Raw genomic sequence first — 16453 nt, 5'->3', positions numbered from 1 at the left:
GGTGTGCATTTAGGGGTCACCAGCATGCAGATGGCCCTGGAACGGAGGAGAGCTGGGCAGAAGAGAAGAGGGCTCAGAGCTGAGGGCCTCCCTGAGGAGGAGGAGGAGGGCAACCAGCATTTCCCTTAGAATGTCAGCCACACAACATTAGGTATTGATGATGTTTCTTTGTTCAGCTACACTGTAGCTAGACAGGAGCTGGGCCCATGTTGACTATAATAAGTATGGTTGGGAATGATCATAGTGCCTCCATCCATTGAACACCTTCTGTGTTCCCTCGTAATCTTTATTCCTTATTTTTTGACGTAGTGCTGGGGAAGGTGCAGTGAGCCATGATTGTGCCACCGCACTTTGCTTGGGTGACAGAGTGAGACCCTATCTCAAAAAAGAAAATTAAAGAACAGAAAAAAAAAACAAGCAGGGTTTGGCTGTGGTGGGAAAGTTCACAGACAGCAGGACACAAAGAGTAGCCAGGGTACCTCCCTCCCTGGAGAAAGGTCTGCTCCTCCCTCCTTCTCAGCCCTTTGTTCAGACTGAAACTACAGTTTGCCCACCTGCCTCTGCTCCGGTCGCTGAGCTTCTAAAAGAAGGCAGAGGCTGTGTCTGGGTCATTTTACCCCACCCCCAGTGCCCATCAGTGACCACCCCACAGCAGGTACTCAGGAAGTGCTGGAGGACAGCAGGGGAAGGAAGACCAGCGTGCCTACATCTTGAGCTCTCCTCAAGGATAGCCTGACAGCCCCGAGTTCATTAACTAAAGGATGGGACCCAAGCCAGAAATCTATGGAATTGTTCCTGGAAAGCAGGCTCTCCAAGGGCGTCTGAATCTGACGAGCTGAAACACCCAGCTACAGATAAGAGTGCAAATGCCATGCAGTCAACTTGTTTCATACACAACCATATCCCCAGCACGCGGCACAGCCTGGGATGGATGGATGGATGGATGCATGGATGGATGGATGGATGGACAGACAGAAGGACAGATAAACAAACATATGGAGGAAGAGGTGGGAAAGATCTGAGGTAGAAAAAAGAGAAGACTGAGACAGGAGCAAGTCAGGGAACAGGGCAGCCCCTCGACCTCTGCCCAACAGCAGTGGGGTGACTCACTCTAGATGGGATTTGGACACAGATTCATCTAGTCCCAAAGCCCAGCGTGTTCCCCCTTTGTTATTTTACTAGAGTTTTGTTCTCTGTGGTTGAGTTGGATAGTGGTATGGACAGGGGTCATTGAAGGCATCTGAGCCCAGATGACCCACAGTCACCAGGGCATGTGGTGTGAGCCAATTTCGGGGACAGTGCGAGTGAGGTTGGCTTTGTGATAATCCACACTGCCTGCCTAACTCCTCATAGTGCAGAAGCCACATTTTCGGAACTCCCGGCTGGGGCAGGATTGCTGTAGCTGGTCTATAGCTGTGCCCCTGTTTCCTCGGAGCTAAGCTGATTGACCTGTCCGAAGGCCCCAGTACATGCTCTGAGCAGTGTGCCCACCTGTCATGGGTAGAGCGCACACACATAGCCAAGGGTCTGTGCATGGCCATGTTTTCTGGTAGCCAGGAGTGGCCTCTGACAAGGGCTGACCATAGCCGGGGCGCAGCTTTGCTCTTGGGCTTTGCGATGTGACACGTCACACTAGGGAATGCGTAAGAGTTCACCAGAGACTCGGAGCTGGGGCAGCAGTGCTCCTGGCCGTGCTCCGTGGAGCCCCTCCAAGAGGCCCAGCCCACTCCAGTTGGGCAGAGGTCGAGGGGCTGCCCTGTTCCCTGACTTGCTCCTGTCTCAGTCTTCTCTTTTTTCTACCTCAGATCTTTCCCACCTCTTCCTCCATATGTTTGTTTATCTGTCCTTCTGTCATCCATCCATCCATCCATCCATGCATCCATCCATCCATCCATCCCAGGCTGTGCCGCGTGCTGGGGATATGGTTGTGTATGAAACAAGTTGACTGCATGGCATTTGCACTCTTATCTGTAGCTGGGTGTTTCAGCTCGTCAGATTCAGACGCCCTTGGAGAGCCTGCTTTCCAGGAACAATTCCATAGATTTCTGGCTTGGGTCCCATCCTTTAGTTAATGAACTCGGGGCTGTCAGGCTATCCTTGAGGAGAGCTCAAGATGTAGGCACGCTGGTCTTCCTTCCCCTGCTGTCCTCCGGCACTTCCTGAGTACCCGCTGTGGGGTGGTCACTGAAAGGCACTGGGGGTGGGGTAAAATGACCCAGACACAGCCTCTGCCTTCTTTTAGAAGCTCAGCGACCGGAGCAGAGGCAGGTGGGCAAACTGAAGTTTCAGTCTGAACAAAGGGCTGAGAAGGAGGGAGCGGCAGACCTTTCTCCAGGGAGGGAGGTACCCTGGCTACTCTTTGTGTCCTGCTGTCTGTGAACTTTCCCACCACAGCCAAACCCTGCTTGTTTTTTTTTCTGTTCTTTAATTTTCTTTTTTGAGATAGGGTCTCACTCTGTTACCCAAGCAAAGTGCGGTGGCACAATCATGGCTCACTGCAGCCTTGATCTTCCGGGCTCAAGTGATCTTCCCGCCTCAACCTTCTGAGTTGCTGGGACTACAGGTGCGAGCCACCACACCCAGTTGAGTTTTGTATTTTTTGTAGAGATAGGGTCTCACTGTGTTCTCTAGGTTTGTCTCAAACTCCTGGGCTCAAGCTATTCACCTGCTTTGGCCTCCTAAAGTGTTGGGATTACAGGTGTGAGCCACCACGCCTGGCCTTTGTTTCCTTTACTGGTCTCAGAAACTTAAAAAAACAAACAGATGGCCGGGCGCGTGGCTCAAGCCTGTAATCCCAGCACTTTGGGAGGCCGAGACGGGCAGATCACGAGGTCAGGAGATCGAGACCATCCTGGCTAACACGGTGAAACCCCGTCTCTACTAAAAAATACAAAAAGCCTAGCCGGGCGAGGTGGCGGGCGCCTGTAGTCCCAGCTACTCGGGAGGCTGAGGCAGGAGAATGGCGTAAACCCGGGAGGCGGAGCTTGCAGTGAGCTGAGATCTGGCCACTGCACTCCAGCCTGGGCCACAAAGCGAGACTCCGTCTCAAAACAAACAAACAAACAAACAAACAGATTAAAAACAAGTAACAGTACCATTCCTTCTTTTCTACCCCAACCCTTTCACCATCATTGTTACCGTCCTTCCTGAATCATGGCCAAGTATGGCAACACCCAGTCTCCTAGCTGTCTAATTTCCGAGGCAGAGGAAAGCACCTGCCCTACAGCCTCCCACCACCGTGCGGGCCCCCTGCTAGGGACCTCTCCATCGTTCTCTTTTGGCACGGTTGCTAAATGGTTTGCTCAGCAATGAAAGCATTTTCTGTACAGCTGAAGATCCCATATTTGGAGTTTAAAAATCGGGGGGAGGTGAGTAGCTCTCCTGTCTAAAATGGCGCCCGTCTCATGTGCTCTTTTGGGTGGCAGGCGCCACTTTGTGTCTAACCTGAACCCCGGCTTTGTGGGGGGCTGCCTTGTTTGAGGCTTAAAGGCACAGGGTGCCTCACAAGCTGCACCTTGTATCAAATGTGGGAACATTCAGCATGGGTCAGAAAGGGGCTGTGGGCTGGCCCATTGACTCTGATTGTGTGTGGGTGAGGGAGAGACCAAAGACTGAGCTCTGTCTCCTGCTGCCAGCCTGAGGAATTCACAGAGAGGCAGAGAGAGCTTGGCATTTACTCCAAAGCCCACATCTCCCCAGTTGCCAGCCAGCAGAGATGTGGCATGTTGATTTCATGTATTCGCTTTTCTTCTTCCCCTCTGAGAATGCTGTACTTGCTTCACTTTTTTTGTTAAAAAAAAAAAAAAAAAAAGGAAAGTGAAGTCAGGCTGCCTTGTTCACACGCTCAGAGAGCCCCTGAAGGGCAGCCTGCACCTGCCAGCTCGCCTGGGTGGCAAGCTGAGAAGGATCGGGAGCTGCCAGAGGGATGGTGTCTCGCAGCACCATTTCTATCTGATTGTTCCGTCTGTACCCGCAGTCTAAGGAACCGAGGCAGCCACGGCCACCGATCTTTCACCTCTCACCTCTGCTCCACCCCGATGCCAGTGCCAGGCCCAGCTTCCTAGGGCACCAGTTAATCATGGGCCCCACTGCTTGGGACACTGCAGGATGCAGCCCAGACTTCTCATGTGCCATGCAGGGCTCCACAGGGTAGCTCACTTTGACCTCTAAGCACCTTCTGTTGCTTCAGTCAGACCTGTCCCCTCCCTGCCTCCCGAAGTTACCACACTCACGCCTTTCTAGGCTGGCCACCCACTTCAGAAAACCCTTCAGAAAACCCTTCTGGAAGGCCAAGGGACAGCTCGGTGCCCATCCTGCCACGGTCTGTGCTCCGTGCGTCACTCTGTTCTGGGCTTCTCTAGCTGCAGTCGTGAGTGGGGGTAGAAGGTGGGTCACTTCAGCTAGATCCTGAGCTCCTTGAGGCCCACGCCTTGTGCTCAGCTTTGTGTCTTCCATGGGTCCTTGTTCCACGTCCTCCTGTCTTGAACAAGCCAGCACCAATGGATGGTGTGCTAATGGTGAGAGAGGGAGGAGGAGGGACGTGTTCCTAGAGCTGCCTTCCTGAGGCTGCTCTACCACCTTCATCCTAAGATAGGACTAGATTACGCTGCATCTCCCCACGCCAGCTTCCTTCTTCCAGCCTGTGTCAGGTCACTCAAGGCCATCTGGGTGATGACTCGCCTTTCTCATTAGCAGTCCAGGAGCACTGCCTCTTACTCAGGGTCCTTTTATCTAATGACCTCACATCAGGACATGGTATTTCAGGTTCCCCGTTGTGCTTTAAGAGTCTGTTAGCCTGGCCGGGCGCGGTGGCTCACGCCTGTAATCCCAGCACTTTGGGAGGCTGAGGCGGGCGGATCACAAGGTCAGGAGATCGAGACCATCCTGGCTAACACAGTGAAACCCCGTCTCTACTAAAAAGACAAAAAATTAGCTGGGCATGGCAGCATGCGCCTGTAGTCCCAGCTACTCAGGAGGCTGAGGCAGGAGGATGGCGTGAACTTGGGAGGCGGAGCTTGCAGTGAGCCAAGATCACACCACTGCACTCCAGCCTGGGCGACAGTGCGAGACTCTGTCTCAAAATAAAAATAAAAATAAAGAGTCTGTTAGCCTGGAAGATTCTCAAGGGCAGAAACTGTTTAGAGTCCAAGGGAGTGTGGAGCATGGGCTGTGAAATCAGTTTTCTTTTCTGTAAAATGGGGATAATAGGGTATACCTATCTTGTAAGGTTGTAGGAAGCTTGGTTCCTGGGGTATATAAAGACTTAGACGTCAAAGTTGCTCTCATGATTCTGATGAATCATAAGATTCATAAGCTGGGTGCCCTGATGGGACTTCAGTGTAGCTTTGCTCAGGGACTGACAGGTGTGAGTGACTTCAGTGCCCTTTGACAAGTGTGACCAGAGGAGGCAGAACTGTTGCGTTGTAGCCCCCACTTTCTCTTACTTGCCTGTTGTTTCCCCGTACCTGCTGGGGACCCCCCAAACCCCAAGGCCCTCAGACTTCTGAGGAAGTGGCTAGTGGCACAAATTAATTTATAATCAGAAATGAAGGTGGAAAGATCCAGGGACAATGAGGAAACCATTCTGCCTGGGCAAGGTGTAAGCTGGGGAGAAGAGATGAAAAATGGTTAGGAAGCAGAGGGGGCCACCCTTAAGGGCCCTCCGTGACACCAGGTCCCCACCTGAGACTGGTAGGATCAGCCCCTCCAATTTGTTCAGTCTCATGTCCTCAGACTCTCCTCACATCCACCAGCTCTTTTAATCCCCATGTTAAAGAAGAGGAAACAGGACCTCAGAAAGGCAAACTGCCTTGCCCTTGATCACACAGCTAAAAAGAGCTCAAAGTGAAAAACAGGACTCTTGACTCTTGGTCCAGCTGGTAAATGATCTATCCCTGAATCAAAGAAGGAATATTGTGAGAATGAAGTGGCAGCCGTGGGCCCCTCAGGAGCGGCCAGGTGAGGCTGCAGAGGACAAAAGGCATTAGCCATGCCAGTCAGGCAGTCCTGGTGCTACATCAGGAGGCGACTAGACATCTGCCCCTTCATCTGCAGACAGCGTCGGTGGGGCTGCTGCGCCGAAGCCAGAGTAGCTGCTGGTGGCTGTAATACACACTAGCTTTTATTGTTGGGCTCCCCATCTGAGTTGGGAAAGGGCTCAGGATGGTAAAACCACTGCAGGTTCCTTTATTTATTTATTTATTTATTTTATTTTATTTTATTTTTTTTTTTGAGACAGAGTCTCGCTTAGTCGCCCAGGCTGGAGTGCAGTGCGCGATCTCGGCTCACTGCAAGCTCCGCCTCCCGGGTTCACGCCATTCTCCTGCCTGAGCCTCCCGAGTAGCTGGGACTACAAGCGCCCGCCGCCTCGCCCGGCTAATTTTTTGCATTTTTAGTAGAGACGGGGTTTCACCGTTTTAGCCAGGATGGTCTCGACCTCCTGACCTCGTGATCCGCCCGCCTCGGCCTCCCAAAGTGCTGGGATTACAGGCGTGAGCCACTGCGCCCGGCCTGCAGGTTCCTTTAAAGTAGGGGAGCTGCACTCAGAATGGGAGAGCTCTCACCTCTGGGAGGCGGGCCTGCCAGGGAGCCAGTGAGACTGCAGGCTCACCAGCACAGGTCACCACCAGCACAGGTCACCACCACAGCTCTGTGATGAGGGTCTGAAAGTCCCTCTGGCTGGAATTAATGTCCCCCTCTCACGATGGCCATGCCTGTTGTGGTAGCTCTGTGTCTGCCCGTCTGTGCTGCCGTGGTGATTAATACCCTCCTGTCTTCCTAACTGGATTGTGGCTGCCTGAAGGGCAGGGAGCCCCACTTCTCATATCTGTTTCTTCAAGGGCCTGACCCGGGGTTTAGCACACAGTTCTAGGTGTGACATGATACCTGCTGGGATCCAGGAAGGACTTTCCACACCCACAGCCCCAGGTAGGACATGAATTCGTCCATCCAGCCATCCCTAGTGAGCGTCTCCCAGAGGCCAAGCCCTGTGGTAGGGGGTGGGGTTACAGAACCTGGTAAAATGTGGCTCCTGCCCTCCAGTGCTTTCAGTACTCTCTTCCTGAGCGACTAGAAGGGTAGCAGAAAAGAGAGGTGGGTTCCCCACTCGCAAGTCTTCTAATCCTCATCATTTGCAAAATGTGGTATCCCGGTCGGCAATGCAGACTTCTGCACCAGCCCAAGGGAGGCTGCCCAGTTGCAGTGTTTTACGGTAGGATGTTCCCAAGGCCCCAGCAAAAGCATTCCTCCTGCTGTTTCTCTGACCTCACGGGAGAGCACCCAGACAGTGGCCAAGAGCACCCCTACATCACTCTTGGCACAGGCGGGGTGAGGAAAGGCAAGGTAGGACCCGGCTTCGTCCACCTGCCCCTGTCAGCCTGCCCGGGGTTCCAGCCGCCGCAGCGTCCCAACCGAGAACGCGGGGGCAGGGGTTCGCGCAGCTGCAGGAGCCTGGCGGAGCCGCGTGTGTGCGCGCCCGTGCGTGCGCGCCGAGGGGGCGGGGAGGGCGGCGCGCACCCCGTGGAGGCCCCCAGCGCTTTCCGATACCTCGCGCATCCCTGCGGTCCCTTCTCCCTGTGCGCCCTAGCCAGACCCACGTGTGCAAAGGCATGGGGGACGTGTGTGTGAGAGAGAGTGTGTAGGTCTATCCGGGAGACCGCGTGCCCTGGCCGGACAGGCCCCCACGTGCATAGGGGGCGGCGGCCAGCTCGACAGCGGCCGCGCTTCTGTCCCCATCCAGTCCTTCTCCCCAGACCTTTCCTCTGGCTTGCTCGGGCCGTGGGTACCTCCAGCCATCCCCCTCCTCTCGCCGCTCCCTTCCTCGGGTAAAAGACACCAGCGCTTTCCGTTGAAGGTTCTGGTTCACCCCTCAGCTGCAGAGCCCTTGACATTTAGCGAGGGTTCGCGGCGCACTTGTTTAGGCACACAGCAGAACGCTAATCCCATTAAAGATAGTGTGTCAGTGGGGAGGGGGTGGCTCCCCAGCGGGGCCGGGAAGGCCTCGCGCCCATTGGTCGAATGCAAAGCAGGGGGCGGGGCCGAGGGCCCGGGGAGGGGGCTCCAGGCGATTTCAGAGTCGCGAGTCGGGGCCGGGATTTCGCAGGGAAAGCCCAGCGGTTGCAGCTGCGGCGGATCCCTCGGCACTGTCCGCCGCGCGCCGGGGCAGCCCAGGGCCGGCGGCAGCTCCGCAAAGTCGCGCAACGAGAGGAGGCGGAGCGCCGGCCAAGTGGTGGGGCTCAGCGCCGGGGCTGGGCTGGGCTGGGAGAGGTGTGCCCAGGGAGCCTGGATCCCGGTGCCCTTCTGCCTCGCGTGGAGCGGCCAGTGCGGCTGGAGGCGAGCTGACGCCCTGGAAAGAGAAATCAAATTGCAGCTTCCCCAAAGACTCTGAGTTACGCGGGCGAGCCGGTTCCCGGGGATCGTTCGCGAGCGCGCAGACAGCCGCGCCGCGCCGCAGAGCCCTCCCGGGCCCGCCGGCCAGGAGCGGGGAGCGGTCCGAGAGGCAGCAGCCCCTGGGCGCGGGGTTCGGCCGCGAGTGCGCCCCGGTGCAGAGAGGGGGCGTGCAAGGCTCCGCCGGCCCGCCCGCAGCCCGCGCCCGACTTGGGCGCCCCCTCGGTCCCATTCTGGGAGCGATGCCCCCCGCTCCTCGCGCCCCCCGGGAACGCCGTGAGCATGGAGAAGTCGAGTAGCGAGGATTCTTCGATCCACCGGAGTCCATCTTTGGACAGCAAGGACTCGGACTTTGCCAAGCCGTCCACCTCCGGCCGCCCGTTCGGCCGCGGCTTCACGGCCGGCGCCTTCTACGGCACCGCGGGCTCCCGGGGCCAGAGCCGCGCCGAGGCCGGCGTTAAGACCGACAAGTACAATGCACCCAAAGGCAGCAAGTACGTGGTGTTTTACCTGGACCTGTCCTTTGTGTTCCTCCTAGAATTTAAGAAGTGCAACATGGCCAGGGGCTGCCTCTGCTGCTTGAAGTACATGATGTTCCTCTTCAATTTGATATTCTGGGTAAGTCCTTCCGTTTCTCTCTCCCTTTGCCGTGTTCTCCTCTTGGCTTACCATAGCGTGAATCCCCTCTCCCTCCTCGGTGCTGCATTGCTCTGCTCTCTGCACAATGGCAAGTGTGCTTTTAAAAAAATTGCCCCCGCCCCCCCTTTCATGCACCTTTTGTCTTTCCTTTCTCCCTCTCTTTGGTGGCTGAATGGGAGCTCCAGCTTGCCTGTCTGCAGGAGAGACTTGCTCTATTCCTAAGAGGCTGGCAAAGTTTGGCACCACCTCCTTCCCCTGTAAGAAAACCTAGGCTGGAAGTTACTCCGACTGGGCAGCCTGCAGTAATGGCTGTGGGGTCAGAATTTTTAACAGCTGTGAGCTTGAGTTGGAGATGGGCACAAATGAGGATGTATTTCTGAGTTTCTTCTTATATTCCTGCTGAATGCACAAGAATACAATCTGCAGTATTTTATGGGAGTGGGTTGGAGGGGGGCGGGGTGTAGGGGCCACATCTTCCCACTTTTTTCAGTGAATCCTAGGAAAAAGAGGAGGAGCCCCTGTCCCAAGCCAATGGACCTGCTTGCTGGTCCTCAGATATGCTCCCGGGTCGGGGCCTGGGTGGGAAAGGAGGGGTGTGAGGGCATGCTGCCATCGGGTGGCTGGCTGCTGCTTTTGAGGGATTGCAGTGGACTGGGCAGGGAGCTGACTGGCCACGTGCTTCCAGGTTCTGGGAGCCCCAGTGGCCGGAAGGGAGAAAGGGAGACAAGCAGAGTGCCCATGTCCTTGGTGAGAGGCCCTTTTTTAGAGGAGTTATGAATGGGTAGGGCAGCTGGGAATTGCTCTCTGTCCTCTGTGTGACTCTGGAGGCTGTGCGCACATATGTGCACGTGCATAAGAAATACTGGTTAGGAAAATTTGAAAACTTAAATTCATCTCGAATCGTTCCTTCATCCCAACTGCCGTCTCTGCCTTTCTTCACCCAAGCCCTGACATAGCACAGATGTTTGGCTCTGTCCCAGAGTCTGTCCTGCCCGCTGGAGGCTGTCAGCTGCCCACTGCCCGTGGTCCAGGAGGAGCACTGAGGGCAGGAGAAAGTCATTCAGAGTGAAGTCAGGAAGAAGCAGTTGTGCTGAAGAGGCATTCAGCTTTTGTGTGGAGTGATCCACATGAGCTGAAAAACTTTTTAGGGTGGGGGTGTGTGTGGAGGGGGTGACTTTCCCATAGAATTGCAAGCACAGGAAGAAGACTGGGCTCCAGTCTTGGTTCTGCATTAGCTTCTTGTGTGACCTTGGGCAAATCACTTGGTCCCTGAAGGACTTGGCTTCCTTTCCAGTCCAACAGGGACTGCCGTGATGGTCTCCCTCCTTGTCCTCACCTCACTGGTTACATGCCATCTGGGGTGGGGGCAGGCATCCTCATCTTCTCTCTTGGGGAGAGGAGCCCCCTTCCCTGCCTGGGGCGTGGGCTGCTTTTCCAGAGACTGGTCTGAGATGACTTGAGTTGGAGTCCCCTAGTTGTCACCGTGCGTTGGACCCTCCAGCCACCCTATTAGCATGTTACCTGTCATGTGCCTAGAGTTTTATGGAAGCTGGGGCAGATAGTCTCATTCTTCTTCTGGTGGCGAGCACCACTGGAATGTCTCTGGCTGCCTCGTGGGCCAGTGCCTCCTGGTCCTGTGACCCGTCTGCCAGCATCTGTCAGCCAAGTACTGGTGTGTGCTTCTCTGGTGCCTTTGGACTCACACGAATTCTGTCCTTTTCATTGTTCACAGCTTCCTTCTCCATCCTTTTTTGTAGTCTCAACTTACCTTTTTGTTTCGCCCCACCCTGCCTATATTAAGCCTTATTAGGAAAACCCTGGGACCTATATCCGCACTCAGCTGCGCTCGCCCCTCCCCACCCCCACCCTGCCACCTGCTGGCCGGAGTTGGTATAACTGCCTGCGGTGCCTTTCTTCTCCAGGATGAGCCCAAGCTGGTTTGGGGACCTCCTCGCTGGCTAGTACAGTGATTTGTACCCTGCACATAGTAGGCCCTCATTATATGTTTGTGAGTGAATGCATGGAGGCCCAGAGCTGTAAATCCACAACATGTTGTTATGTGGTAGTAGCTCCTGAGTTCCACTTGATGGGGAAGAGAAGTTAGATCTCACGCTTGCCTCTCTGATAAAGGCTCTCCTTAGCTATGGGATGACAAGCGATTCTTCCCATCTTCCCTTAAAAACTTGGCAGAGGTTAATGAGCTAGTTGGTGAAATATTTTGTCTTTATGGTTGATAGCGAGAGAACTTGCTGTCTCTTCCTAATTAGAAGGTACCGATTACACTCTCTTACCAGGCTAGTTGTTGTTCTCTCCTGGGTTCTGACTTTTCTGATTACTTAATATTTTCAGGATTCCCATGACATACTATAAGCAGGGAAAAATTGAATCTCCAAGACCCACTTCTTGTATGCTAGTAGCAAATGAGATGATGAAATAAGACATAGACCTTAGGTAAGATGGGGAATTTAGCAGAAGAGAAGTTCATGCTTGTGTGTAAGAGTGTTTGCCACTGTATTTTTCGGGAGGTGGAGGAGCAGGTGCAGCAGGGTGTTGGCCAGGATTTGGGGGTGGTGGGTCATTGTGCTCCACTCAAATGAAGACTTCCTGCAGGCTGGTGCTTGGCCTGATCCTGGGGAAGGGGCAGAGGAGGGAGCAGAATGGGAAGGGAAAACCTCAAAGGCAGGTGGGCTGTTGATGAGTCAGGGTTCCTGGGGGGCCTCTGCTGCTGTCTTGTGCAGGGGGGAAGGGGAAGCATGCAGGCTGGGTCAAACCCAGCCCTCTGGGACCAGGTGCAATTGTTAGGAATTTTGTAGCCTTAACTTGTAGTCTTGTGGCTCAGATCCAAAAAGGAGGCTTTTCTGAAGCATTAGAGTTGAACTGAGGCCTACAATCAATAGATAGAGCTCTTCCCATAGATCCCGGAGCCTATCTGGCATTTCTCCGAACTCACTGCTGCCGCCACCTCCCTCCCCGCCCCCCCTCCCCCTTCCCCTGTGCCTCCGAGCGCCTGGGAGGATTCCCACGTGGAGGACAGGTGCAGCTGTCGTACACTGCAACCCTTCACAGGCGGGCATGGGTTCCTTACCACTGGGTGGAGCTTCTAGGGTACTAGTATTGGTGAGGGCTGGGTGACGTCACTGGGGGTAGGCTGGGAGGTGGAGCCACACAGCCTGTGGTCCTCCTCCTTACTAAGAAAAGGGCAGGTGCCTTACAGGCTGCTGGGTGCCTGCCTGCTTGTAGGGGTCCAGGTCTGCTCCTGACACTGCAACTTCAACCAGACAGTGATAGCCATGTTGGCAACCCAGTGCACTATGGGAATCTGGGGCCACCAGGAGGGCAGCAAGGTGAGGGTAGAGGAGAGGGCAGTGGTCACTCCTGACTGAGTCCCATCTCCTCTTTGTCTTCTGCATCCCCTGTCCCGACTCTCAGGACTAAAGACAATGCTGGCTTCTAGGTGGATAGGGAATAGGAGGCTTGAATTGGGACAAAAGTTTCCCCATACTGAGGATCCTGTTCCCCAGTAAGCAGACTCACCCTAAGGGATTTCTCCCAGCAGTGAAAACCATCTGGGCGTTTTCCTCAGTCAGCCCCATCTCTGGGTCCTCCCAGGGCCATCTAGTAGAATACTGGTAGTAGAGATTAAATGATTCTAAGCCCCTCCCAGAGGGCAAATGAGGCTCAGAGCTTCAAACTGTGAGTAGAGAAGAGAGCATGGGGCTGGGCTGGAAAAGGGACCTCTGAATGCGGGGGTCATGGGTACCCTTCCTGGAGCAGCAAGTCCTGATCCCGCCAAGCTCCTCCTGACCCAAATTGAGTTCCTGTCTGATGTGGGGGGCGGGGGCGGGGCTGGGGCTGCTGGCATAATTGCTACTTAGGATAATGGTCACTTTTCATGCTTGCCAGCAGAGCTGTCCCATCACTTTAAATTATGGCTGGCAGAGCAGTGACATTCTGGCCCATTGGAAAGCCTGTTCCTTGTGGATCGCTCCCGTAATGAAGGCTAATTAGCTGAGGAGGCCGTGTTCAGCCAGCCTGCTGGAACAGGGGAAAGGTTGGTGCAGGGTGGCCCCGGGCAGACTGCTGATGGGGCCCTGATTAAACTCCCTTAAGTGAGGTCAGGGCCCTCGCAGACGCTGGCTGCCTTGGGGTGCAGGCAGCGTGGTCGGGCTGTCCAGCTGCATTGGTGGCACATGCTCAGTACTGGCTCGGCCGTGTCACGAGTGCCTCTGTAGGCTCGGGCTGTGGTGTGTGCGCGGTCAGTGTTGGGTGGCCTGGAGTGTAATGAGGAGTCTGTGGGGTGCCTTCTGTCTGAAAACAGCAGTCGCGAGTGGGCTCAAGGGTCCCAGCAGGGAGCTTGGGTTCAGACCTGGCCTCACCTGGCCTCTCCAGGCAGAGGAGACACAGGGTAACCTGGGCAGCAGGAGGCACTTAGGGCCTTCCCAGAGGGCTCAGGTGTGAGGGTTCAGGCTGTCTTCCTAGAGGGCTGCGACAAGTAGATCTTAGGGTGGGTCAGGCCTGCCTCTGCTGGGGGAAGAGGGACAGGTGCGGGGCCTGGCAGACACCCCGAGACTCCTGGAATGTGGCCGTGAGGGAATGCCAGGTCTGTGTTCACTTCCTCTCCACAGCATTAAAAATTAAACTTCCTTGTCTTAATACCTATTTTTAAATCTTGTCAGAGCAAGCATTGGTGTCAATCAGGAGGGGGTGGGGAGGAGGCGGGTAGAGAAGAGAAAGTCCCGGTTGAAACAGGGTAAGCAGCTCTCTCTAGCCTGAGGAAAGGGCCGCTGGGCCCTCCACCCTGGCCGGTGAAGAGCACAGAAAACACCTTCCAGCCTCTGCCCCAGACGGAGAGGCCTCGTCCTCCCCTGTTCCTACCTCCGTGCGCCTGGCTGCCCTTGGCCGAACTTGGTGGCAGACTCTGTGGCCAGAGGCCTTCTGTGGCTCATCAGGGTGCTGGGGTCCCAATTGGGTCCATTCACTCATGCCACAACTATTTACTGAATGCCCGCTCGGTGCACAGGATCCTCCAGTTGGTGAGAATGGGCTGACTGGGCTCACACAGGGCAGATCAGTTTTCTCGTGCCAGGAAGTCGTGGAATGGAGAGGTCATCTGGCTCGTCCTGCGCTGAACATTTGAACACAGGGCTGCCAAGGGAGAGGTGAGAGCATTCTAGGGTGAGGCAGCAGCAGGCCTGCACCCAGAGTCCTGGTGGCCTGACTTGTCCTTTCCTCGCCTCTGCGCCCACACAGCTGCTTTCTGACTCTCCTGCTCTAAAATGTTTATTCCCATCAGAAGGAGAGGTGAGAGAAAGAGCCTTCCTTTTTTTTTTCCCTTAGTTTGAAAAAAAGAATTCGTGAATCCTGTGGCCTTTCTGTTTCTTCCACTGAAAGGGCTGGCAGATGCTCTGTGGCTAGTTGAGCACCTGCTGTAAGCCGGCCCCTTGAGCGGCTCAAAGTTGTGTGAAGTCAGACACATAAGCAGATAATTACAGTTCTGAGCAGTAGCTGCTTAATAGAGCTCCTTAACGGAGTAATTAATACTGCTTAATAGAGACAAGGTATAGAGATAAGAGAGTAGAGCAGGTGACACCTGGGTTTTGAAGGATGAATAGGAGTTTGCTGATTAGATGAGACTAGGGGCTCCAGGGCAGAGAGAAGGGTAGGAAGAGAGAACATGTTAATCCAGATCCTATGCCAGGGGAGAGCTAGCAGCCCAAGGGGGAGACGGCACCTGCTGGACACACGCGATGGGCTGAACCCAGAGAAACAAAGGGTCGTGCCAGTCTGGTGGCGCCCTTCAGGAGTGGCTTCAGGGGTGGAGAGTTTAGAGTGGGTTCTGAAGTTGAGGGGCTCTGGCCTATGGGAAGGTATGTGGCAGTGCCTGGGGATGCTCGTCAGTGGCTTTCCAGGGCTCCTAGGACAGGGTTCTTTTGTTTTTCTGGCACAGACCACCGTGACAGGTCTTGCTGTGTCACTTGGGCTCAAGCTGTCGTTGTAGGTAATCCAGCTTTAGAGAGATGCCCCTGTTTTCTCCCCGCTTTCCGGCTTCTCCCTTCCAGCTGTGATATGCCCGTTTATTTGGTTCCAGTTAGGAAGCTTTGAAGCCGAGCTAAACCCATGGGGCAGAGTTAAGTCTTCTGAGCCAGCTTTGTCCCTGCTCACATTTGAAAGCTAATCTGCCAGCAGAAGTGGTGGGGGGTTGGGGTCCGATCCTGGCAGGGATGTTAAAAATGGCACACGGTCAGGCGGGGGAGCAGCACAAGGTCCAGATGTGGCTTCTAACTTGACTCTTTATCTAACCAGCTGTGGGACTTCAGGGGAGGCCTGAAACCTCTTCTCACTTAGCGAGGCCCTGGTTTGATACAGATGGGGTCTGCCTCCTCTCCTGTGCACCCCAGCAAACTTGGAAGGCTCAGGAGAACTGGAGAAGCCCTGGGGCAGGGGAGGCTGCAGAGTGTCAAATCTCCCTCGCAGTGTCTAGCTTACTGCGTCAGGACCACGCAGAGAGGCCCTGTTTTAGTGGCCGGTGGGCTGTGGGAGACCGGCCAAGGAGAAGGGGGACAGGGCCCCGCTTTCAGGGAGCTTTCTTTCCAAGGCAGGGGTTCTTCACTAGGGTGGATGTTCACATCAGCCGGGCAGCCTTTACATGAATAAAGTGCCTCCTGAGTGGGAGCCTCCAGAAGTGAGGGCTGCGTCTTGAAGGCCTTCCTTAACCTCTCGGTGTCTAGGTTTCCTCACCTTGGACAATACCACTTCCCTACAGGGCCGTGCTGAGGCCCGCAGGAGGTGCTGTGTGCATGATGGGGGTCTACTGCTTAGCAGGCTGCCTGGCACCTCGGACTTCGTGCACAGGAGCTGTGGTTGTTGGTATTACGATGGTTTCTGCAGTGAGAGCCTATGAACAGGAAGTTAGTGCCCATGGGTTGGAGTGTGGACCGCTCGGATGACAATGCCAGGCAGGGCGCTGGAGCCCTGGGAGGAGCCCCAGGTGTCCCTCGGGCTGGGGTTTGTTCTGAATGTCTTCAGGCCTTTGGAGTCGGGAGAATGGGGGCAGCTGGGAGGGCCGGGGAGGTTTCCTGGAAGGAGAGGTGTAGGTGGGGAGAAGGCAGTGGAGGAGGATGTGGTCTCTGACCCCAAGGCCTGCAGCTGCACCTGTCACATTCTACACACACCTCTAGACCTCCCAGAAGGGGCAGCCCCACATACTTCTTCTGCCTCCCTTTGTCCTAGGCGTGATGAATGGGGCCTGGACCCAGCCAGCCGGGCTGGTGGTCACAGTGCGGGGCCCGCACAGGCCCTTTGGTGGATGTTGGACCCCACTGGGCAGCTGGCTTGTGACTTGGGCTGACCAGGACACAGCACACAGAGCTCCAGGTCCAGGTCACTTTCCCAACCAGAAACACCGTCACGTAAAATAAGTGACAGTTGT

At 55.2% G+C, this 16453-nt stretch overlaps 1 protein-coding gene across 4 annotated transcripts in view; it reads left to right on the top strand.

Moving 5' to 3' along the window:
* Positions 1-16453, top strand: part of TSPAN9 (tetraspanin 9) — a 216481-nt gene that overhangs the window by 123368 nt on the left and 76660 nt on the right. For 3 of the 4 annotated variants that reach the window (XM_025402722.1, XM_025402720.1, XM_025402721.1), the window contains one exon: positions 8924-9003. In XM_025402722.1, coding sequence (XP_025258507.1) covers positions 8941-9003 — 63 coding nt within the window. In that variant the 5' untranslated portion in view covers positions 8924-8940. Of the gene's footprint in view, positions 1-8667; positions 9004-16453 lie in introns of those variants that run through there. The other variant, XM_025402719.1, reaches the window with a different exon arrangement.

Source organism: Theropithecus gelada, chromosome 11 (genome assembly GCF_003255815.1).
Source record: "Theropithecus gelada isolate Dixy chromosome 11, Tgel_1.0, whole genome shotgun sequence".
NCBI lineage: Eukaryota > Metazoa > Chordata > Mammalia > Primates > Cercopithecidae > Theropithecus > Theropithecus gelada.
The sequence above is the reverse complement of the archived record's forward strand: the minus strand, read 5'-3'. Positions and strand labels throughout refer to the sequence as shown.